The sequence below is a fragment of the Pteropus vampyrus genome, unplaced genomic scaffold (assembly GCF_000151845.1).
Source record: "Pteropus vampyrus isolate Shadow unplaced genomic scaffold, Pvam_2.0 Scaffold25, whole genome shotgun sequence".
Classification (NCBI taxonomy): Eukaryota; Metazoa; Chordata; class Mammalia; order Chiroptera; family Pteropodidae; genus Pteropus; species Pteropus vampyrus.
Genome location: NW_011888806.1, coordinates 9794854 through 9820879, shown reverse-complemented (window position 1 = coordinate 9820879; position 26026 = coordinate 9794854). Strand labels below are relative to the sequence as shown.

Sequence of the window (26026 nt, the reverse complement as noted above, 5' to 3'; positions counted from 1 at the left end):
AAGCTTTTCCTGTCCAACCCTGGTGGGCTATGGGCTTTTCCTTCCTCAGCACTGCTGTGTACCACCTCTTTGTACTTCAAGTGTTTATTCCTGGGCGATTGCTGCCATTGCCCTCTGGACACACTTTTATTGGCATTACCTAACGTACTGCATACACACTGTACCCTACATGAGAGCTGCATACCTGCCAACGTGTGCCAGACTGTGAGCTGCTAGAGGACAGGGGCTTATTTACCACCCCATCCCTAGGAATTTGGCATAGCTTCATGCTACAGCACACAGGAGGGGCTCATTAAATACTTATTGAATAAATTTATGAATCAAAGGATGAGCCAATATGTCAATACACTGGTGCTAAGAAAATGTTCTCTCTGCCTTTCTCATATGTCATGTGACTGCAGGTGAGCCTTGAAAAATCTTAGTGAAATGACCCCTTTACACTGAATTCAAATGGCAGACACCCATTATAGCCATCTAGAGGAACAGAACTTTCTATTAAAACATAACTAAAATCAGGCTCTTCCAAGTACAAATGTGAGTAACATTTTAAGGAGCAAATATTTAACTGATTGGTGCCCTTTTCAGAAATCTAGACTGAGGTAATTCATAGGTATTTCTCATACATGCTTTTCTCTTTTATTTTTCTATTAAGCTGTCCTGTTTCATACATGCTTATTTGATGAATAGAGGTTTATTCTTTTGTTTTTCTTTTTGAAGCAATCACATAATACACATTACTCTTCAACTTGGTTGCTTTTTTTCCCTCCACTTATATTACAGACATCCTTTAAGGACAACACGTGTGGCTTAAATTCATTATTTTAAAAAATTGCACAGTACACCATAATGTAAATATGCCATAATTCTTCAGTCAATTCATTAATGATAAGTAAATTGCTTTGAGTATTCTTCCATTATAAACAATGCTATAATAAACATCCTTACACATACTTCACTTTCATTTCTGTAAAATAGATTCCAGAAAGTGGAATTGCTATGTCAAAAGTCTGTTTTTTATTTTAACAGATAGTACCAGATTATTTTCCAAAAAGTTAGTTGCATTTCACAATCTTTTCTACACTGGATGTGACTGATCGCTTTTAATTCTCATGAGAACATTGAAAAATGCTTTCTTTCATTTTTGCTGGCCTCTTTCATGTTTGCTAGCTTCTTGGATGTCCTCTCTAAACATCTTTTGCTTGTCTGATTTTTTTTCTCAACTTTTAGGAGCTCTTTTAAAATTAGGGTACATATCACATGTAATGCAAATATCTTTGCCAAGCTTATTGTATATTTTTGATTATGTTTATTACTTTTTTCATAATAAGTAATTAACACTGAGATAGTCAAATCTGTCCATTTTTTTATGGCTTCTGAGTTTCTTGTCTTGTTAAAGATTTCCCCCTACACTGAGGTTATTCAAATATTATCCCCACTTTTTACTTTTTTATAGGTTATTTTATATTTATAGTTTTAACTCATCTAAAATACACATTTTATATGGTATAAGGTATGAAAATAATCTATTGTTTTCTATATTGACCCACTAATGTGAAGTGCCAGCTTCGCTACACATTAAATGTGCAAGTGTAAGCAAAATGTTTTTTCCTTTGCAAATACCAAACTGTTTTAATTAGTGTTTTGATAGTGTGTTTTAGTGTATAATAGAGCAGACGCTTCTACATAAGTTTTTCTTTTCAAACTTTTCTTAGCAGTTCTTGCATATATTTTATTCCAAATGAAACTTAAAATTATTCTATCCTATTGAGAATGCTTACTTTGAATGAAGACTCCTAGCTAGAGAGCAGATAAAGGAAGAAAAGCATTTGCCACAGCTCTCGAACCTCTGTATCCATGAAGAGAGTGTGTCTGGGAAGCTTTTCTAAATTCTTAGCCTGTTGTAGTACTACATTCCTTGGCACTTCATGTGACCAAGTCCTGAAAAAAACTGTTTATTACTTCGCTTTACTCTTGAACTTCTGGAGAACTCACACAGAATTTTCCCCCTGCATGGCTTTAGCTCAAACAGCAGAAAGGTAAGATTCATGACTATGGAAAGGAAAATGTGAGATTTACATCATGCTGATTCTATATCATTGATTACATAGGTTACTGCCTCCATCCTTTAGACAACTGATGCTCACAGGAATGGTCAAGGATGGTGAGAGATAATCCTGGTTCTCTGCTAACTGTTCTATAGGATGACAAAGCTGGAAAAGCACACAGTGAGCATGTATGAGTGCAATGGAAAGTCACTAATAAACTAATAAAATCAGAAACTATGACATGCCAAACTATGAAAGTACAGACTTACTTCCCCCACTGAAAACAAATTAAAAATTATCTGGGTAGCCAGATGGAAATGGAGTTTTTTGTTTTACTGCCATGAAATTCCAACGTAGCATAAACAGAGGATACAGCTAACTAGGTCTCTCAGCTATTCACATATAGGAAAATTGCTGGCAAAATCTGACAGATATAACAAGATTCCACTTGCACTAAGAATGGCATCACCATCCCCGAGCTATTACAGAAAATAATGAGACAGATTCAGCAAGTCTAGACAAACAGGTAAATCCTGAACCTCCCTTAAAACATGGAAATTACACATATATGCATTATGTGAAAATGTAGTGTCCATAAGTATACCATTTTGCAATTAGGGTTTAAATTATTCAGATGTTATTTTAGTTTTAAACTAATAAAATCAGAAACTATGACATGCCAAACTATGAAAGTACAGACTTACTTCCCCCACTGAAAACAAATTAAAAATTATCTGGGTAGCCAGATGGAAATGGAGGATGCTATAAGATCAGATCAACAGACTAGGCCCTAGAAAAGAGTTCAAGACCAGGTTTTCCATTCCCAAATATAAATGTTACTCCTTTCTGCTGCATCTCAATAATGATAACTAGCATTTATTGATCACTACCTGCTAAGTATTATACCTCATGCTTTTAGATACCTTTTCTCTTTTCATCCATGCAATAACCTATGGTACTATTTCCATTATATACACAAGAAATTAAACTACAAAGAGTTACAGAAACTGACATGAAGTCATACATGAGAATGATAGAGAAGGCACTGGTTTTGCAGAGATTATTCATAAAATTCTGCAAACCAAAACCGTGGAATCAGTGCTTGAAATCATTCTCCAGACATAGGAATATCTTCATTATGAAAGTTAAGTTTATAATAATATGGACTATAATGGGACTTGCCTATAGTTCAAGGTCTAAAGACAGTGAACTGACAAAACTAAATAAATGCAATGGTGAATTTTTCTGGTTTTCCTATAGCTCTGGTTTTACAACCACATATGGTATCTTCGTTTACTTCTAAGAATATTGTTTAAAAGAAAAATTAAATTGATCCATAATGATAAATATGTCATAGATTGTAGGAGATTTAAAAAAAAAAAAAAGTAGCATGGTGATGCACATCTGAATGTTCTGAGCTCCAGTTTCTAAGGAAATTGTCCTGCACCTACCAATGAAAAAATTTTTCAAGAGTTACATACTAGCAACAAGGACGATTCTTAAATGTTCTCTTACATATAGCAATAAATGTAAGCTACAAAAGCTTAGGCCACTAAAAATATTTACTCTGCCTCTTAAGATGTTCTTCAGTTCTCTACTAGTCTGTGTTGGACAGACCTGAAGAATCTGAAGTCCTATTTCCAGGGTCTCTGCAGAAGGACCAGGAGCTTCTTTAAAGGTCAAAACTGGCCACTGAACACCACCACCAGAAGCCCTTCTCTGAAGCTGAGGACACAAATACATTCTCAGGAAGAATGAATCTTGTATATCAAAAGTTGTCAAACTAAAGACACGGGAGCTGTCCTGAGTTGCACCAGTAAACTGACTGTATTTCAGGAGTAGTTTTCATAACACACACATGCAGTCAGAAACTTTCCTTCAGTCATTCACTCAACATTTACCAAGCACCTACAACCACCAGGCTGGCACAGAGCGTGCGAAGATGAACAAGCCCTCAAGGAATTTACAGACCTAGTGGATGAGGCAGATTAGTAACCCAACTATTGCAACACTCTCCAATAGATGACAGGAAAGAATTACATATTTGACTCTGTGGAGACAGAGAGGGGAGGCATCTCTGTCAAAAAGTTTCAGGAGAAACAATTAAAACTGGGGTGAAGAGAGGGGGACACTTAGACTTTATAATTTGATTTTCTTTTCCTATTGTCATAAGATACTTAAAACCTAAAAGGACCTCAGATACCCAAAAGAACTGAAGGCAGGGACTCTAACAGATATTTGCACATCCATGTTCATAGCAGCATTATTCAAAACAGCCAAAAGGTGGAAAAAGCCAAGTGAATGAATAAACAAAATGTGATATAAACACATAATGGATTATTATTTAGCCTTTTTTTTAAAAAAAAAAAAGGAAATTCTGATACATGCTACAACATGCATGTACTTTGAAGGCATTATGCTAAGTGAAATAAACCAAACGCGAAAGGACAAATATTCTATGATTTCACTTACATGAGATACAAAGAGTAGTCAAATTCATAAAGACAGAAAGAAGAATGGTGGCTGCCAGGGCCTGGAAGGAAGGGGGAGTTATTGTTTAATGGACGCAGAGTTTCAGTTTGGAAGGATGAATAAGTTCTATAGATGGATGGACATGATGATTATACAACAATGTGAATGTACTTAATGCCACCAAACTATACACTTAAAATGATTAAAATAGTAAATTTTATGTTATGTATATTTTACCATAATACAAAAAATAAAAAAGGACCTCAGTCTAATCTACTGATTTTACAAATGAGGAAACTGAGGTCCAGAGAGGTAAATTGCTCAAAAGCACATGGTTCCTTGAGCAGAGACTAAAACAGAGACCCCTGACTCAGTGCTCTTCTGTCTGACCCATATAACAATAATAATAATAATAATTAATAATAATAATAACAATAATAATAATGTAATCTCACATTGAAGAAACTTCATTTCTTTCACATAATTTTTTTTCTGATTCAAGCTGGTTTGGCTCAGATAATGGCATTGTGACTCACTTGCTTTTTTTCTGCCCTTATGCTCTGTATGCCGGCTCCTTCAATCATTAAGCCTTAGGACATAAGATTAACCAAGCCTCAGATCTATAATCACGAGGATAATAGGTTTCTGTTGGACTTTAGACTAAGGACAACATCTTGGCTTTAGATGTGTTCCAGCTCCAGGCCCATCGAGGCAAAACAACAACCCTACTGGCCACGGGAACAAACGGGATGGCACCATGGCTGATTCCAGAATCAGACACAACAATCAATTACTTCATCCCCTTCCAATCATCCAATCAGTAGCTGTCATGATCCCAACTCCCTTAGTTTCCATGACTATTGATTTTTCCCTATACAATCTGTACTCCTAAGACACCCGGGGAGCCAGGCCTTTGAGCGATAGCTTGCCTGTGTCTTTGGAACTTGCAACTCTCTAATAAACCTTACTTTCTTGGCTGCAAAACCTGTACATATCTCTTCTTTGGCTTAGATGCACGCAGGTAGATAGACCCTTTTTTTGTCCCAATAACAATCATTATCTTCATCATCATCATCACCATCATCATCTCATATAGAATTTTGTGCCAGGTGAGATTCTAAGTATTGTATATATAATAACTCATTCAATCCTCACAATAACCCATGAGGCAGGTTATGTTTCTCCCCCCTCCCTTTTTTTTTTAGGTGAGGCAACTCTTGGTTGATCTCACAGATTACAAAGACCTTGTCAGTTTATAATCCCTTATTTTTTTTTATTTTTTTACACCTACAGCACCTGGTCTTCCAAGGTGGTCTCCCATCCAAGTACTAACCAGAACCGACCCTGCTTAGCTTCCGAGATCAGATGGGATCGGGCTTATTCAGGTATAGACTGTTTCTCTCTATTTTAGAAGAGAAGAAACTGAGGCATAGAGAAGTTACATGAGCTGCCAAGATGACCTAGTTAGTAAATAACAGATCTGCTTACTGGCTGTAGACTGGTATATCGAACTACTACACTGTACCACCAGATCTTAGTTTTCATGTCCTACCCTCATGGCAAGAATTCTGTCCATTCTTAGTATAGTAGACTGCAAAAATGTCCCAAATATTTACCCCTCACTTATCCATGCCCTCTGCAATGTGACTTTGCAGCTTATCCCCTCAAGAGGCAGAATCTACTTCTCCATTCCTTGAATCTCTGTTGGCCTTGAAATTTGCATTGGCCAATGAAATGCAATGAAAGTGATAATAAACTGATTCCAAGCATAGGGCCTCGAGATGCTTGTATGCTTCCTCTTTTTCAGAACCCTGCCACTATCATATAATTAGGTCTAGGCTGCCTGCTAGAGAAGGAGAAACCACATGGAGGAGAGCCCAGCTGTCCAATCTGAGGCCATCTAAGATCAGTTTACATTTAGCCAGTCCCCAAACATGTGAGAGCGCCCATCCAAGATCAGCTGAGCTCCATCCATGGGCAGGATAATTTTTTGGGTTCTCTATAAATGTGGGCTAATTGCTTTCCAGAACAGTTATAATGACAGGTAACATTATGACTTGAGGGGATAGAATCAACCCTGTCAGCATTCTAGGCTGTGGGAAAAACATGGGCAAAAAAAGTTGAAAAAGTGTGGGGTGCGTTTAGAGAACAGTGAGTATCCCATTTTAACTGTAGACCAGTTGTGCTTATGGGGTTAATGGGAAATAAACCTGGAGAAGTAAATTAGATCTGGCTTAGTTTGCATCCAGTTTCTAAACTACCCTGGCTTAGTTTAGCAGATGTCGAGAAGCCTTTATATGTAGAATATGTTCATTTTCTCCTCACAATATCTTAACAGCAGTACCATGATTTCCAGTTACAGAAAAGAGGTCCCAAGTCAGTATTTAAATATAGGCCATCTGACCCCAGAACCTGCCTTATCCACTTACTACAAAACCATGATGGGGAGACTGAAGGTGGAGAAAACATTGTAAATATACTGCAACAGGCCAAGAAAGAAATCGTGAGAGGCTAACCTGAGGAAATGGCAATGGAGACAGGCAGGAAGCAATAGCCATGGGTGACATGCAAGAGAGTAGGTTATTGGACAGCAGACTGAGTGAACAAAGTGAAGACTAAAGGGAGTCAAGGAGGAATGCTAAAATGATGAGCCCAGGTAACTGGAAGGATAATTGGTGTCATCATCAGATGCTCAGGATGCAGAAACTGATTCAAACATGTTGATTCTGAAATGGCCTGTTTGGGGTAAACAAATAGAGAACTGCAAGTAGACTGAATGAACACAGAGTTAAAGCATGAAAAACATGTTTGGGGTCATCCGCAGAGAGCTAAATCTCAGTTTTCTTGTTTGTAAAATGAAGATGGTGTCCTAAATGCTCTTGAATTTTATCCAGCATGAAAAACAGAATTCCTATCAATGACAATCTACTGAGTTTTGCCGAAAAGTTCTTTGTTGGTAAGCAAGGGGGAAGAAACATAATGAGCTTGGATGTCATTTCACTCAATAATACTGAATTTTCTCCTTTTTGCAATTTTTTACTGAGAACTGAGGTTTTATTACCCTTGTGTCTATAAGCTTTAGAAAATCTAATGTTTAGTCCCCATTTTAAAATGTCATTTCTTACTGATTATTTTTTACTTGTTTTTTTGTTTTTGTTTGTTTTGTTTGTGCGACTCAAAGTCAAAGGGAACAGTAGCTAATATTTGTTGTATACCCACTATGTACCTTGTATCTTCCACAAAATATAATCTTGTGATGAATAAGTAATTTTAACACCATTTTACAAGTGAGGAGGTAAGGCTTATAGGTTAAATAAATTGACCAAAGTTAAAAGCTAATTAAGGGAGGTAAAATGAGCTTTATCTTTTATAGACTTCCTATTCATTGGTGTTTTTATTACAATGTTGGCTAATAAGAGATGAAGGTAATAAATGTTCTCTTTCCCAGAACACAAGTGGTTGAGAACACTGTTTAAAGATTTACGCTCCTACTCAGAAGATCTATTGTTAGTAAATGGCATGGAAGAAAGTGCCTAAACTACAGCCTGATGAGGAACAGATGTGAATTCAATCTGAGTTCTGCCATGCTCACTTGAAGCATTTGGCAACCTATTTAACCCATCTAAGTCACAATTCTCTCAGCTGTAAAATTCAGAATAATAAAAGGTCAAGGTTATTATGAGAGCCAAGAAAGAAGAGAAAGAGAATATATGAAAGCATCTACCTCAGGCCTACCAGAGCACTCAATAAATGTTTCCTTTTTCTTTCCAAAAACTTTCAGGTTGCAGAATTTATGGCTAACACATGGACTTCATGTAAAGAATATTTATCATTTCCCAATTATTATGTTAATGATCAATTGTATCGAACTTGAATTAGCTATGCATCAAGTGATTCTTTTAAAATCTTTGATAAGTGGGTAACGAAAAACATTGCCATATGAAAATTAATTATTGGTCTGCATCCATTAAAATTTATAGGTGAAATATGTTCCATGTGTTACACATGCAGGAAACTAGAAACCCATACCTGCAGCTGACTCACTAACATCAACTGCCAGCACAGTCAGCACCTCTGATTCATTCATTCATCAAATAATAAATCTCAACTAAATGGCATACACATCAAACAAAAATTTAAATTTATAAGTAGTTCTTTCCCCAGGCAGGAGGTGAAACAGTTTGTTCATAAGTAAGCAAAGAATCTAAAAAAAAATCACTGTTTTTAGCTTTCATTTTTCCAGTTGTGACTCCTCTATTCTTTCCTCATATGCTCTTTTTGGTTCACCTAAACGTGTACCCTAAAAAAATATGATTAATTTATCCTCATTAAAGCATAACTGAGTGATAAAGCCTAATGCGTTCCAGGGGCATTTGTTTACAGCCATAATCGGGAATAAGGTCACTGGCTTGAATGAAAAGAATGAGATTCTACTGATGAATGTTAAGTATCTGAAAAGCAACAAGAAAGAACATTTTTAGTCATAAGTCTTTATGTTGCTGCCCAAGTCAACTCAATTGGCCACCTCTGGCATTTAAAACAGGATATGTCAATCACATACCCCTGATCAGAGCTACAAGGTCCTCATTCTGGTTATGACACCACCACCACCACCACCACCACAGCTTTCAAACCACTGTCATTAGCTTCCTAGGATTCTCAGCCTTTGTTCTGGGAAACTGTGAAGCCAGGACTATTGTTAAAGCAGCCAGTGTGGGTGAGAATTTGAGTTCAAGCCTAGGAAGCGCCATTGGATGAGGAGACCTACCTTCACTATTGCATATGAACCAAACCCCACTACTCAGAAAAGTAGTTGCCACTCATACAAAGGACAATCACCACAGAGTCCATTTTAAGCTCAGAAAGGAAAGTCCTTCCAGGACCGAACAATTCTCTGTAAAAACTTTCCCACTTGGATCTCTACCTAAAGATTAGCAGAGTTTTCAACACAAAAAGTATCAGTTACCTACCCACCCCCCTCCCCACCACCACCACCAAGCTCCCCCCAGTGTAACTTACCTGAGATCCATATCTCCATCAACCCAGAAGGTGAAGATGTTAGAGATGGTTCCCCCTGGGCAGCACCCCATGATGAGCACACCAATAGCTTGGATGGGCTTCAGAGAGAAGCTGATGACCAGGAAATAGGCAATTAGAGGCATGAGCCCAAACTGGCAGAGCAGTCCCACAGCAATGCCCCAGGGTCTCCTGATGTGCGACCACAGCTTCCGGATCTCCACAGAGCACCCCAACGAGAACATGAGCAGGCCCATCATCACGGCTGACACCACTGTGAAAACAAGTTCCAGAGTCCCAGGTACCTGCAGCCCCACTGGCAGCTCCTCCTCCGAATTGTTGGCAGGGCAGGCTGAGCTGCTGGAACAATTTGCTCTCATCTCCTTATTTCCTTATGGCAGCATTACAAATGAACATCTGCCCCAATAGCTGGGCAAGCCTATCCTGCCACGTTTTGAAATAATGCAACAAAGTCAGGCGTGGAGAATCATTCCAATAGCTATTGGCCAGCCAGGTGATTCATCCTAATCTGATCAATTCATTTACGAGTGCCATTATAAAAGCAATTATCATGGGCATGAAACATATAATAAACTGTGGTAAGTAAGGCTTTCCACTTCTGTTCTTACTCACCACTGAATATTCAAGTGAAATGAGACAAGCAAACTTATTGTCAAGTGGAGTGACTGGGCTATGTCGTCAGCATCACATTGTGTTCCAGGAAAATAGGTTGGATGCCAAGATATAATTTCTCCAAATTCAATGAGGATTTCAAAGAGCTGAGATGCAATGTTTTGTAGAGATAAAGGCTGATTCTGGAAAAAACAAAGGCGGCTAAGCCAAAGCTCCACGTCACAGCAAAGCATTTCCGTTGAAAATTTTAAAGCAAAAGGCTGCCAGATAAGGAAATGTCAGGAGGGACTAAGGATCATTTTGAGAAAGCTTCAGAATTAGTCTCAGTTTTTCTTCTTTCTATTTCTATTAGAATTTGTGTCTAAAGTTAATAATTAAACACCTGTAAGAATAATATGATATTAAGCACCTGACTTGGTCTCATGAAACATTTCTGTACTCAAAATAATTCTTTTGGAAAATAGCATTGGCTTTGTGATGCCACACCCCTGGGCCTTCTGGTGAAGTCTGGGAATTCTGCAAGGGTGTAGTAAAGACCTTGTCTGGAGTCTGAAAATGGTCTGAGGTCAGCATCTGACCACAATGGCCCAGGGGCCCCTCTGTGTATTCTAACCAGGCACCATGGTGAAACCAGACGAGGAAAATATGGTTCTGTGAAACCAAACCTCCAAAATAGCAGGGGCCACACCCGTTCTCACAGAGAGCAGAAAGGTTATTTATGGGGCAAAGGTTGGTGACAAGGCATTCTTTATAAAAGCATCTGCCTGTCTTAAGAGGAATACTAGCTATGCATTGTTCATTTGTGGATTAGCAAACTATTTTCCATGATAAAATGGGCATGCTTACTGAATAAAAATAAAGTTGAATACAAATGTAAAATAAAATCTAACTATTTGAAGAAAGTATAAACTGTCCTAGACCAACACACCCCAAAGCATCTCTAAAGGTGGAACCTCGCTAGAGGCCAGCAGAAGTCAGCATGACAACTTGTTGCCATCAACTCTTGTTTTACACCTGAGAACAAGCCAATGTTTACACCAAGCTTAGCAAGCCTGTTAGAAGGCAACCCAGAACCATCTGTAGTGTATTTACACAGGGCTAAGCAGGAATGGGTTAGGTCTCTGGAAAGCTACATGTTTCCAGTTTAAATAATGCAGAGGTGTGGTAGAGCGAAGGAGAAATGAAAGTGGGGAGAGAACTAATTTTCTGAGCACCTGCAAGGTGACAGGGGCATGCTAGGTGCTTTATGTATATGTGGCTTATGTTTGATGAAGCACGACTTTAAAAAAAAAAAAAAACGTATTTATTAAGAGAAGTATCAAACATTTCTGTCTGGATGTCAAAAAGTTCCCTGGTAGACCTTCCCTGTTCCTAGAAGAGTCACTTGCATGGGGGGTTAAATTTGCACAGTGGATTTAAGGAGCATCCTGGAGGGTAAGGTGACCTTGGCCCTACCCTTTTGAAATTCATCGTTATCAGAATTTCTCAAATGGATTTGGATGGTTCCAAATGACATCCGCCTTCAAGAAAAGATACCAAGATCCAATAACCCGCCGTGAAAGAAAGAGATGTCTGGACTAGTGACAAGTTCCTCTGTATCCAGTCACCCTGGCACAGTGGTCACAAGGTAATACAGGACACAATGACTGAGTATGTAGATATAACCTAAAGAGAAGTAACCTTGAGAGGCCAAGCTTGGGCACAGCCATGTTGTGTGCGAGAAAGTAGCAGTGGGTAAGGGCCCACTGAACTAGGTGGGACCGATTAATTTAAAAGGTCCCAACAAAAACGACAGCTGAAACCAGGGCCTACTAGTGGACTGGTTACGCTTTTCTGAGTTTCACTCTAAGGTTGTGAAGGGGACTCCTTTGGAAGAATAAGCACCTGGGGTTCTTGGTTAAATTGTAAAGGAGATTTTAAATAGGGGATCCCAAATTTATTGGCATGGAGGGATTCATAAAAGGCATGACCAAACTTACACGCCAAGCTAGTGAGGCAGATCATGAAATCCCATTTAATCTTTTCATTTATTCTAAGAGGTAAGTACTATCATTCCTCACTTCGAACATGAGGAAACAAAGGCCTAGTGAGGCTATGTGCATTGTCCAAGGTTACTAAGCAACTAAATTGTAAAACTGAGATTTCAATCCCAGTCTAATTCTCAGGCTGTCCTCATCTCCCTGGAGCTCACAGAAGTAGAAGCAACGGAAAGTAGTCTATAGCATGATCATGCGGACAACCACGTAGGCGTAGCTCAAGGATAAAACACTATTTGGCATAAAGATGGAGAAATAAACCAACTAATCCCTAATCTCTAATTTCATCTCATATTCTCATAAATTTAAAAGTCACCTGTGTATGTTCCACATATATGTACCTTAATTTTGAGATTCAGTTCTACAAATTACAGGAAGTATTTCATGTACTTCTGTTCTATGCAGATAGAATTAGGAGTGACATATTCCTCAGGAAAACCAACTGAAAGCCTGTGCTCTTCAGTCTGCTCTGTGGTCAGAATGTAAAGGCTGAAGGAAAAACACCGAAAGAAAGGGTAATTAAACATGGCTATGGAGTTGTTCTCCAAAGTCTGAAAATTATCACAAGGAGAAACTTCTAAAAGCTTAAAGCACATAAAAAAATACTATAGGTTTCAAAAGAGTTTAGGTTAACTCATAAGACATTGATCCAAAACAAGTTTAAAGGGAATTGGTGGTGAAGAAGTAGACTTTTTACTCAAACCTAACACAAAGTAAAAAGCCTAATTGTATGTTTTTAAAAATTCAGGCCTAAAAAAATAAAAACACTATCACCTCACAGAAAAAAAAAGGAGGCCTGTAATTGAAAATGAAATGCACAAAACAGTTAACAAGTATAGAAACGACATCATTAATAAGGTTTTAAAGTACATTAAAATAAGATAATATGTGTTGCCTATCAGTAAGAAAAACACAATATTAAGGTGAATATCTCTTGTTGGTAAGAGTTCAGTGAGACATTCTCATATACTCCAGGTAAGACTGAAAATTCACGCAACCTTTCTGGAAGAGTCTGGCAACATGTACTAATAATCTTTGTCATGATAAGCCTAAGAAACTATCTTAATAAATAAGCTGCATTACTGGCAAAAATGCATTTATTTATTTGGAGCAGATGTTCCTATTTATAAAGGCATTGTTATTTATAAATACATTCTTATACATAATAGTAGTATTATTTATAAAAGCAGAAGACTGGGAACCACTTAAATGTCCAAAATGAGATTAACTTAAGTAAACTATGGTACAACAAATTAAATATTATGGAGCTATTTAAAATGTAAACATTTTAACCAAGAGAAATATTTATGTTAGAAGGTTAAACAGAAATAAAATCAAGATCAAGTGGTACAGATAGAATGCTCCCAGCCATGTTAAAATAATAAACACTAAGAAAGAGACTTAGAAACACTTAGAAAGAGACTAAGTGGAAAGACTGCAACATTTTCACAGTGATTGTTTCTGTACACAGGACTATACATGATTTTTTTCTTCTTTATATTTTTTGTACTATCTTGCATCTTTTAAATGGCTATAAATGACTATTTTTATACTCTGCTGTTTTATTATAATTACACTATAATCTATAATATTTTCTAAGGAAAAGGAGTAAAGATAGAGGAAGTTGTGGCTATTTCAAGCAGCTCCCTAAAAGTCGATGACAAGTTGACGACTACTCCATGAGAAACCAGACTGTTGAGATGGCTCAGTCACTGTCTCTGTTCCCAGGTTTTTATAAGGGAGACTAATAAATTCCAAAGCTTCCAAGTAAGAGACACCTGCAGAAAATGGAATGCAAAGGTATAAGAAGGACTTATGGGCCAATCAGGACTTAGAGAAGGGTGGTAAATGGGTTCACAAAGTGTTTAGCCTGAAATAGCACCTGCTCCACCTTCAGGATAAAATAAATGGAAGGAAAAACGAAGCACCTTGTCAACAAAACCAACTGGAAAGACCCGTTCACCCTGCACTTGGTGGCATGCTATTTATCATAGTATTTGTGGTCCTTTTCTCAACAGCCTTTCTGGCCTCGGTTCATCAGATCAGATGTTATTAAGATTATAACCATAAATTTGCATAGCCTGTTTAAATCCAAGATTAGAAGAAACCCCACGAGTTGTAATAAATGAGATTAATGGGGTTTGTCAACCATGAGAGCAAATTAGTGATACTAATTTTTCTATGATAATAACAGAAACAACCACCACTACTTACTGAGCTCTTCCTGTATACCAAGGTCTGTGACAGGTCCCTTACACATGAAGAGTAGTAGAATATGCCAGTTCGGCATAAGGATTATTTTGAGTGGAAGACAATTGAGAAGCAGATACAAGAACAACTCCCTGACTTCCTCCTATTATCCTAAAAGCAGGACATAAATTTGTAAAAGTGTCTTCCCTCTCCTCTCAACCAGAAAGGACAGAAGTTAATCACAGAAGACATGTTTGGTTAATAATACCAGACCTTATCAGACCAGAGGACTCTAAATAACCTTACTAAAACTAGCCCTTACCTACTATTAGTGTCCCCATTTTTTGTGTTCCCACAATTTGCCACCCCTAGAAGCTCAAAGTCCTTTTCCTTTGTCTTGTCACTTCTTTAAAAATGTATTGTCCTTTTGTTCAGATGCCATATAAGCACCAGTTCTAATCATCTCTTTGAGTTATTCATCTCTGAGTGCTCCCATGTGTATGTGCGATATACAAGTTAATAAACTTCTATTTGTTTTTCTCTTATCTGTCCTTTAGTCAAATTTATGCAGTGCCAGGGCCCCAGGTAGAGTACCCAAGATGGATAGAGGGAAAAGACTTCTTTTATTCTTTTATATGTATCTCATTTAATCCTCTCAACAACCCTATTATGGAGGTACCATCAGTACCTTCACTTACCCACAGGTGAAGAGAGGCTTATAGAGAGAGGTTAAACAACTTAACATGGGCTAAGCTAGTAAATGACAAGGCTAGATGATGGGAGTTGACTTCAGAGTCTATACTACATATTAAAAGTAAACAAAATAATAAAAGTTCATAAGTTTCACTCATGAATGATAATAAATAATAATAATAAAGTATTATTCTTGCTTCTCAAACTAAATATCACATCCTGGCCTCTATTATTCACCTTCTTAAAACTTTAACTCATGTACCTTAGCAGGTGCTGAAATGTAAGAATATACCCATGCTGAAAAGGGTAATATCCTAATTTACATACCTGAGTAACTCTTTTATTTTAAAGTAATTACCTGATTCAAACATTCATGATCTTAAATATAAACAATACTTCTTAGCATTCACTGTAAGCTACTTTATAGTGGACTCCCTAACACAACACATAAGCAAATCAGATCCTTGACCATATCAACCAACTATCAAAAATGCATGTCAGACATTTTACAGTTTTGATGGAAGTGGCCATTCATCCCTTCCTTATATACTTTCAACAGAGGTTAAACCCTAGAGCCATAGCTAGAAAAGGTCAGAAGCTTTTTTCTCCATTCTTAATTGCTAGGCCAGGAGGACATGCACTAGTACATGAGCCAAAATTAATCAAAATAAAGGGTGTCGCTGAGCTCAAGCACTTCAAAGGAAAACCAGGGATCAACTCCAAGCATCTGATACAAACTAACAGCTTTTCAGTCTGCCCATTTCTAGCTGCTATGCCTGGGACATCTGAAGTGCTCTAAATATTAGCTATTGCGTTGGTTATTATTATTAACATCTGTTGCATCTAACCGAGAAAAATAACAATGTCAGAATCAAAACATGAATAAATAAATTCTCCTTTGCTACTCTTTCCAATTCTGATGTTTTTCAAAGCCTTTTGTAGTAAAACTTAGAAATTTCTTTCAAATTCTAAAGCACACATGAGAAAAATATAAATGTGTCTACACACACACACACACACACACACACACACACACACACACGTCATATGATTCCATGATGAAAAGAGACCACCATTAGGAAGTAATCCTCCTCTTGAAGGAAATTATATCAGCTATTTCCACTATTTTTGTAATTTCAATACTGTCAAACTGTAGTCTAGCATTCTGACAGTCACCTTCCTGTTAACACCTGAGCCTTGATGCATCAGCTCTCCAGGAAAAGGAGATGGTGCAGGTAATCAGCCCAGGAAATGTTTAGTCATTTGCTGGGTTCAAGTTATGCTTTCTCTCACCTGCTCTAATCCTTGATGAAAGCGGGAAACTAAATTCCAACAGGACATGCATGTATGGAAAGCAATCTGCAAAACAGTGAGCGAGTCTGCTTCTAGCACTTGGAAGGAGTTGCTCTGACAGAGAGTTGATTCGATCTAAGAAAAAATGACACCTGAAATTGAGACCCATGGAGAAGACTACATCTACATTCTAATGCTCTGAAAGTTGCAAAGTGAAACCCCAGTAACAGTAGACGATTGGAAGAGGAGCGGGCTTGAAACTGAAAGCAGCAGACGAATGGAGGGTAAGAGCATATTAGAAAATTCCAAAGAAAGTCTGAGACTCCTGGTCTCAGCCTTTTCCTTCTTTGGGGCTCAATTAAGACTAATAGATTATGCCTATAATTACAAATAAAGAAGCCTGAGTCACTAGGTTCTTTTGCTTATATCTATTCTGAGGGACAATGAAAACTCTGTATCAATACCCCTATTGTCTGTTCCTATACCTTTGTCTCCTAAATGAAGCAAAAAAAAAAAAAAAAAATTGGACTCAGTAATGGTGGATTGATGGCTCAGTGAAGTTGGAATAGATTCAGCAACACCTCTCTGCCCTCGAAAACCAAGGGAGGAATTGCCAGCTCCATGGCCCAAGACCATCTGCAAGATGAAATAGCCCAATCTTTTCGCTGTGTGTATCTCTCCACCATAGTATATCAATTGTGTCAGGGTCGATAGCATATAATTTAGGCATTGGTTGCAAGATCCATACTAAAGACAATGACTATGTATCACACTGAAATCCTAGACATGGACCTGCTGCAGTAACTAGATACCATTTTGAGGAATCAGTAAGTGGGTTTATACATATGGAGAGAAGGGTGTGAGTGAATGTGTGTAGCCAAAAGGGTACAAGAGATATCTGTTAACTGCTACTCAGCATTCATTCTCCTCCTGTCATGGCAATAATAGTCTGCATTTCTTTGGGGAAATTACCCTGCCTCATGATTCTCCATCATGCAGATGGACCCAACCATGTACTTTAGCAGTGTGTCCTGAGGAGCTTAAACCAATCAGTTAAGCCAGGGTTTCTCAGTCTTGACACTATCGACATTAGGGGCTGAAAAACTCTCTGTTGTGGGAGGCTGTCCTGTATACTGTAGGATATTTGGCAGCATCCCTGGACTCTACCCACTAGATGACTTTATGATACCCTACAGTTAAGATAACCAAAAACGATTCCTTCCAGGCATTGCCAAATGTCCTCTGAGTGGGAGGGAGACAAAATCATACCTCACAGAGAACCACTGAGCTAAACTCATCCCCCATTTTACTAGTCAGGGTTCTTTTTGTTTAATATTATTTTTATTTTTTCCAGTTTTATTAAGAAAAAATTGACATATCACTGCACAAGTTTAAGGTGTACAGCATAAGTTTGATTTACATATATTGTGAAACGATTACAATAGGTTAAGCTAACATCCATCTTCTCATATTAGTCAGGGTTCGTGATTTCAAAAACACTACTAAGAGGGATACCTTATTTAATAACTTATTAAACATCAAGAATTGCTTGAATAATCCTCAACAGCTCCATGAGATAGGGTATAAGGGTAAAGATAAGATATATGTAACAAAGAGATCCTAAAATGCAGTGGCTTAGGAAACAAAGACATTTCTCTCATATTCAGTGGTCTTGATATGAGTAGTCCAGGTTGAGAGAACTTCACATAGTCATTAAAAGACCCAGGCCTCCTCCATCTTGTTCCACCATCACTATTTATATGGTTTGCATTATCATCATCTACGTGGTCAAGCTGATGACCACCACATCGAGGTCCTACCCACCAAGGACGGTAAAAGGTAATGCAGGAGGTATACACAATGCCTTTTAAGGTTCATAGTTGAAAGTGGTGCACATCACTGCCATGCATTCCATTGGCAAGAAGTTAGCTACACTTAATCATAAGTCAAGTAGTAAACGTGGCCTAGCTGCACAGTCACGTGCTCAGTTACAACACTACTACACACTGAATGTTTGTGATGTATTTAGGTCATCAGAGTAGAGCCCTCATGAACAGGGTCAATGTGAAGAAGAGACACAGGTGAGATGATCTCTCTCTCTCTGCCATGTGAAGACTCAGAAAGAAGGTGATCATCTGTAAATCAGGAGGTGGGCACTCACCAAGAATCTGACCATGCTGGCACCTTGATCTTAGACTTTCGACTTTTGTTGTTTAAGCCACCTAGTCTTTGCTATTCTTTTATAGCAGCATAAACTAATACAAACACCATTGCTATGAAAGAAAGGGAAAGGAATTTTGGTAGAAATCTAACCGTCTCCACATATTACCTTGTTACGAATGAGGAAGGCAAGGTTCAGAGCCAAAATAACTTGCCCAAGGTTATATGGCTGGCAAGTGGTACGGGAAGGCAAGCGGTCTAATTGCAGAGCTTATGCTCTTAAAAACTACTTTTCAAATGTTTGAACCATAACCTAAAAGAAGAAAAGCATTTTACTTAGCAATCTAACACATATGTTTGTATGTGCATATGTTTCATGAAACAATCCCTATGCTTACTACAGCCAATGAACTCTGATATTTCTATTCTATACTATTTATTTCATTTTTTGAATGTTGGTCATACCCACTAAATTGATTTCATAGCCCTCTAATGTATTGTGATTGACAGTATGGAAAGAATGCACTACAATCAATTCTAGTGGGAGAACTGGAAGGCTATTGGAGAGCTCACAGTATGAACTATATGAATAAGAAGGCTAGAGAATAAGGTTAAGAAAACAGGTAGGGCCAGGGGTTCCAGGAAACCCAGAATCACAGGTTAAATTGTCATGGGAAGGGTGTGTTAAGGTGCACCTGACACCTCTGTTGATGTTACTTCCACCCCTGCCACTGGGTGCTGGATGCCGTGGCCATTATCACTGGAATGAATTCCTAACCAGACTTGCTTCTGTGGCTCTCTCACTACAAAGTCCGAGGAGGAGGCGTCCGGTGGGCACACTTAGGCCACATGCTTGTGCCCAGGCTTTTAGCATCAGGAAGAGCAAACACTAGCTTTTTGGCTTACAAAACTACAGAAACAAGGTTAGATTTGGGGCAGCCCAAAAATGAACAAACAAACAAAAAGGCAAATGTCCAATAAACTCATAAACCACTGGAAGACGCATACATTGGTACAGCCACTGGGAGACTAACTTGGCATTATTTTGTAGAACTAAAATATGCATCCTATGACACAGGAATTCCTTTTCTAGGCCTGGCGTGATTTGAAATTTCCACAGCATGCGCATAAAGAGACTTAAGTGTGTTCCCAGAAGCATTGTCTGTAACAATGAAAGATGGAAACAACCTAAAGATGTATCATTTAAAAAATGGACAGGATTGGGTCCATTGTTCCTTAGACCCCAGCACCAAGCACTACGGACAGATTATCAGAACCAAATTCTTGTTGAAATAAATTGTAAATGAATGAACTGCCGACCAGAAATTATCCAGTGAGTGACGTGCAGGGCTGCAACAAAATATTCAGCGGACCTTCAGAAGAATGCATCACATAGTGCAAAGAATGTGGGCTTTAGATTAAGAAAAAGCTTTGATTAAAAGAAAAAGAAAAAGAAAAAGCTTGGTTTGACCCCAAGATCTGCTTGTGTGACCAAAGGCAAGTTACTAAATCCATGAGCCTCAGTTTCCTTGTCTATAAATGTGACAATTAATGAGATAAGGGGTCCCAAGTATGCAGTGCAGGGCTTCCCAACTGTTAGAGCACAGTGTTGTGCTGTGAGTGATGAGTATGCCAATGAGGGGATTCCTCAGCCCTTGGGTTGTTCAGAGCCCCTGGGCCAGTCACCCCTGGCCTTCAGCATCTTCATTTATCTTTTACTCCAGTATGCCATATGAATGAATGAATTTTATAATTTTCCACACGTGCCATGACATGAAAAATGTTGGGAAGCACTAGCACAGTGAAGTCCCTGGCACACAGAATTCAAGAAATGTTAGTTCTCTCTATGTATTGATGGAATGTGAGGCTCTCTTGGGGTTTCTTATCTACCAGGATTGTAGGGGATCTAAAATGATGTGGGCCTTGCCAGATCTCCTGGGAGCTGCTCTCCTAAAAATCACAAAGAATATAACAACACCCTCAATATGTTCTTTACATAGAAGATCACCCATTATATGTCCGAATATGCAGAACAAAAGTCAAGGGGTCTGGAGTGAGTCAGATGAGTCAGAAAAGAAATGCCCTTCGATTTTACTTCTTGAACTTCACCTTGACTCAGACCATCTTTTTTCCTATTTTATCTCATCTTTTTTCTCTTTATGTTTCTTGTATGTCATCACACATAAAGGCGTTGAGAAGGAACACTTCCCTAGTGTGGGTGTTTCCTTCTAGGTAAAGAGTATCTCAACCACGTTACACCCCTGGCCTCTTTCTGCCTCTGTTCACTCCGCTGTAAGAAAAGTGGAGCTCACTGATAAATTTGGAAAGAGAAAGGAAGCACATGTGGCCCAACTCCTTCCTCTTTCCTTCCTCTTAGGAGCTGACATCCTACAGAAATCATGTGTTCTTAACTCAGCACACAGAACACTCACTGGAAATGACCCTGCTGCCCAGACACCTGCTGTGGCCCAGGGCAGCCAGTGATTAGATGGGAAATTTTAGAATAGGGCCTGCATGCCCTATACCAGCCATATTCTCCAATATTAGCTTTCCCAATAGGCCATACAGGCAGCTGGGCCAAAGGTGGACCACATGGGTTTCAGGAAATTCATGTGGACTTTGAACTAACATGAATCTAACATTGCTATCAGCAAGTTTTAATTTCTTAAAAATCAGATTTACATAAGACAGTAGTAAAAGATAAGTAGGTTTCAGTTAATAGATCTGGGTTCTAGTCCCCTCTCCCCCTTTCCCTGTATATTCTTGAGAAAAAAATTTTTTTTTTTTTTTTAAGTGAGGCAACCCTTAGTTGACCTCACAGATTGCAAGGACTTTGTCAGCTTACAATCTCTTATTTTTTATTTTTTATGCCTACAGCACCTGGTCTTCCTAAGTGGTCTCCCATCCAAGTACTAACCAGGCCCAACCCTGCTTAGCTTAAATTTCTTAATTTCAATGGAACTCAGTTTGTTTCTCTTTTAAAAAATATATCAGTTGTAAACGTATTTTAAAGGATAAAATAAGTATTTGCTTTTAAGAACAATATTTCTGTGTATACCTGCCATGTATTTTTCACCTCTACAGAGACAGCTAATTTCAATTCTTTCACCTATTTTGTTATTTACTTCCATACTCTAAACAACACTTTGATATTGCTACTTCTTGGTTTTTCCTTTTTAAGCATAATCTATTGATTTCCCAGTATAGATGATAGCATTTTGTTTCTATTTTTGCCTCCACTGTCACCACTCATACATACTATTTCCACATGTACTTTCTATTATGGACCTTTGAACATCTGGATATTTTCAATCAATAATCAACAAATGTATACTGAGTGCCTACATGAGTTAAGCACTGGGCCAGGCCCTGGAATGCTAACATAAGTAAGAAACCAGGCTTAAAATATATACTCTTAAACACTATGCTACAATGCATTTAATAATAAGGTTAAGATACCTAAAGATCCTAAAATGCCTAATGAATCAGCTAACAAACACAAAATGTGCTTAAATGTAACTTTCATATCCAAATGAGTTTTATTGAATTCGAATTCTAGGAAAATTGGTTCATGCAGATCTAATACTTTCCAGTTACTCCCCCATTCTCTAGCCACTCTGTACAATAAGATATGGAAAGAGATTTGGCTTTGGGTGGTAAACACACAATGTGATATACAGATGATGTATACTGAATTGTACACTTGAAACATATATAATTTTATTAACCAATGTCACCCCAATTTTAATTTTAAAAAGTTTTCTTTAAAAAAAGTCTTCGTATTTTCATGTCACTTTCACACGTATATGTATTCCACAAGCTCCAGGGGCATCCCAGGGAGACAATATGAATTATGCAGGAGGAAAAAGGCAATTCTTTTGGAGAACAAAACCTAAATAATCTATTTGCTACTTTAAAGTATCACATGTGAATAAATAATATTTCACTGAAAATTGGGAACTGGAGAGTTACAAAAAAAAAAACAACATTATTTCTTAACCAAACAAAAGGTTTCACGGTTTATCATTTTTGAAAAAATTTCTTTCCTCCTTTTTGGTGCCTCCTTAGATCTCATAGAAAGAAAAAAAAAATCGTCTCTGAAAAGGAGTTGCCTCTTCTCTTAGGACAATTTTACAAAAATTAAAACGAATAGCACAAATGACTCAATTCCAGACTGATTTTCATCTACTTACCATGCTGTTGCTTGGGATACAATGGAACAAGTATGTGGCAGGGACCCAGCAGATCTGTCAGAGGAGCTGGCTCATCCACCAGTGGGCATTCATATGTCTGCACCAAACTTCACACAGTGAAAGGTCACAGCCCTTCATCTCCTTCAGACATGGAAAGCCAGAGTACAGATCTGATTATGAGATGACTGTCACTTAGGTGGAAGAGGTCTTCTCAAACCAACTTGCCTTCCCCTTAGGGAAAACTGAATTTCCTCAGCTGTATTTTCCTGACATTTCAGGTTATTCAGACGCTTCATTTCATACTCCCTTTCATATTTGATGGCTAAAAAATAAAATACATGAAGCAATACAATTGATATTTTCACCAGGCGTAATTTAGTTTAAAAAGTACATTTATCACACAGCAAAATTCACATTCTTGAATACTAAACAAGAAGGCAGGGCTACATATACAAGGGGAATGGTGTGAACGAACATATTTAAATATTTATCTGATAATAAGCAAAATAACAAACAAAATTGCCATTTATTATAGTTGTTCTTATGGAACTTACATTCTGCAGAAGGGAGGAGACTTTCCTTATTGGTTATACATTTTTTGAGGTATACAGGACTACCAAATGTAATTTCTTCCAAGAAAGGCAACTTGATTTTGGCTAGGTTCATGTACCAGGTCTTTGTAAGTAGTGCAAGATCCCAAGGTTCCTGTCTGGGGCAAAAAGTCATCAATTCATTCAACAAATATTTATTAAGCATTTACTATAGGATACACAAAAGACATCTTATTAAACCTCAGTTCCATTTTCCACTATACATTTTGGTTTACAGGGGGATATTCAAGATTTTCCAGAGTTGAAAATCTAGCCAGGAGAAGGAACCATATATTAACTAATGTAAAGACATATTGCAAAACTACCAAAAATTATGACGAGAACTTTTGTTCACAATACAGCCTCCTTGGAATTAATCCAATCTTCTCATATCTTTTAAAAGGATGTAGTTACGAACTGTAAGGTCTAAGTCTTTTATGGCTGATCAAAAACATAGTCACATTACGGAAGGAACAATCATGCATTGAGCAGGGTACTTGGCACACACTAAGGCTTTGAGTGTGTGATCCTATTTTAATCCTTACAACCATGATGTAGATAAACAAGGAAACGGAGACTTAGAAGTTAATTAAGTTTCAGAGCTGGTACTTAGCCTAGGTGCATTTATTTAGAAGCACTAGTATCAAGAGAATCCTTAGAAAACTGGAGAAAGAGATGAAATCCCAAACTACAATATTTAAAATAATCACTAGGAACTTTAAATGAATTGTTTTTGGTATCCTAATTAGGAATTTAAATATCATGTTTCCCATCTACAGTCCATGTGAGTTCACATGCATAAAGATAGGGGAAAGACCTGTTTTGGTATGAGTAAGGGAAGTGAAGGTATCCACACACATATCATCCTTTCATCCTTTTGTTTCCTACCTCCAGCTTCCTTGCTACTTTATTAACTTTAAGGAGTGACTTGAAGTCTACAATTATTATCGATGTACTCGAACAAGTGCTCTAAGATGTATTTTTACGAATGCTCACTGAAGCACCATTTGGCCAAAAAAAAAAAAAAAAAAACCTTCAGAAATAGCTTTAATATCTATCAAGAAAAGCCTGGTCAAACAAACTGTGGAACATACATGTAATGAAAAAATTAGGTTTACCCTTATATGTTGATTTGGAAAGATAAGCAATAAAACAGCTACTATTTATCTACCACTTAATACACGCTAGGCATTGTTTAAATCAGTTTACACATATGAACTCATTTAATTGCTACAGTAACCTTCTTAAATAGGCAGGTGCTATTATTATCTTCATTTTACAAATTAGGAAACAAGGACAGAGAACAACTTGCCCAAGGTCACAAGGCTGTTGGTTGTGGTTTGGAATCTAAACCCAAGAAGTCAGACTTCAGAATCTGTACTCTTGATCACTAGGCTTTACAAGGTATAGTGGCATAGGGAGCAAAGTTCAATAAAAACCAATGTGTAAAAACGTGTGTGTGTGTGTGTGTGTGGTATATATATATGTATCTTGTATAGCAGATAGAAAAATATTAAACATTTTACCTCTGAGAGAGACTGGGGTGCAGGGTAGGAATGGAGTATGAGAAATAGCATTTTTATTTTCTCTTCAAATAATTCTATACTGTTTGTATGTTTTTAGTATATTTTTAAAATAATCTTCTAAAAACACTTAACCAAAAAAATCCCCCAAAAAGCAAATGAACTCCAGAGAGTGCTACTCCCATTCTGTTCCCCTTAATTTTGCCGCCATTATAAATAGTACGACAGTAAATACTTCCTCTTGAGAATGACAGAGAAGGCACTGGTTTTGCAGAGATTATTCATAAAATTCTGCAAACCAAAACCACGGAATCAGTGCTTTAAATCATTCTCCAGACATAGGAATATCTTCATTATGAAAGTTAAGTTTATAATAATATAGACTATAATGGGACTTGCCTATAGTTCAAGGTCTAAAGACAGTGAACTGACAAAACTAAATAAATGCAATGGTGAGTTTTTCTGGTTTTCCTATAGCTCCGGTTTTACAACCACATATGGTATCTTCGTTTACTTCTTAGAATATTGTTAAAAAGAAAAATTAAATTGACCCATAATGATAAATATGTCATAGATTGTGGGAGATTTAAAAAAAAAAAGTCTAAAAATTAGAAACAAACAATAAGGTAGTACTACAATACTACACAGAGTGAAACTACCATATGGTAGTAACCAATGCTCATTTTGGATTTACTATATGTCAGGCAACATGCAAGTACTAACACTACTTCATTTGTATTCTACACCATATAGATAAGTATTGATATGTGCATTTCACAGATGTGGAGGCCTCGTCATAGAGAAGTTAAATAATTTACTCAGAGTCACTCGGGGAGCCAGGGGCAGAGCCAGGCTTGAGTGCAAAGCCCTTGTTGTCCATATATTGCCTGGCAAGTGTACAGGATGCAAAACTAACCCTTTGTACCAGCCAATTAAGTACTTCTCTCTTATATTTGACACCAAGGCATTTTTAGATAGATGTGCACTATCTACAGAGGTATTTTAAGGAGGTGGGCAACAGCAGAAAAACGTTGTTTTAGAGTAAGGAGACTTCCAACCCTGTCATTTCTTCAGTACATAACTATGTCTTTGATCAAACCATTTTTCCAAACCTCCGTTTTCTCATTTGAACATGTTTTGTTGTATAGACTAAGCAAGATAATTAAATTCCTATAAAAGCAG

At 37.6% G+C, this 26026-nt stretch overlaps 2 protein-coding genes across 3 annotated transcripts in view; both read right to left on the bottom strand.

Moving 5' to 3' along the window:
* Positions 1–9913, bottom strand: part of SLC10A6 (solute carrier family 10 member 6) — a 23044-nt gene extending 13131 nt beyond the window's left edge. Inside the window, exon 1 of the mRNA XM_011356387.1 lies at positions 9537–9913. Coding sequence (XP_011354689.1) covers positions 9537–9913 — 377 coding nt within the window. The remainder of the gene's footprint in view (positions 1–9536) is intronic.
* A 12363-nt stretch (positions 9914–22276) lies between these two features.
* Positions 22277–26026, bottom strand: part of CUNH4orf36 (chromosome unknown C4orf36 homolog) — a 5474-nt gene continuing 1724 nt past the window's right edge. For both annotated transcript variants that reach the window (XM_011356386.2, XM_023528405.1), the window contains exons 3-4: positions 23286–23440; positions 22277–23053 (exon numbers count right to left, since the gene is read on the bottom strand). In XM_011356386.2, coding sequence (XP_011354688.1) covers positions 22920–23053; positions 23286–23440 — 289 coding nt within the window. In that variant the 3' untranslated portion in view covers positions 22277–22919. The remainder of the gene's footprint in view (positions 23054–23285; positions 23441–26026) is intronic.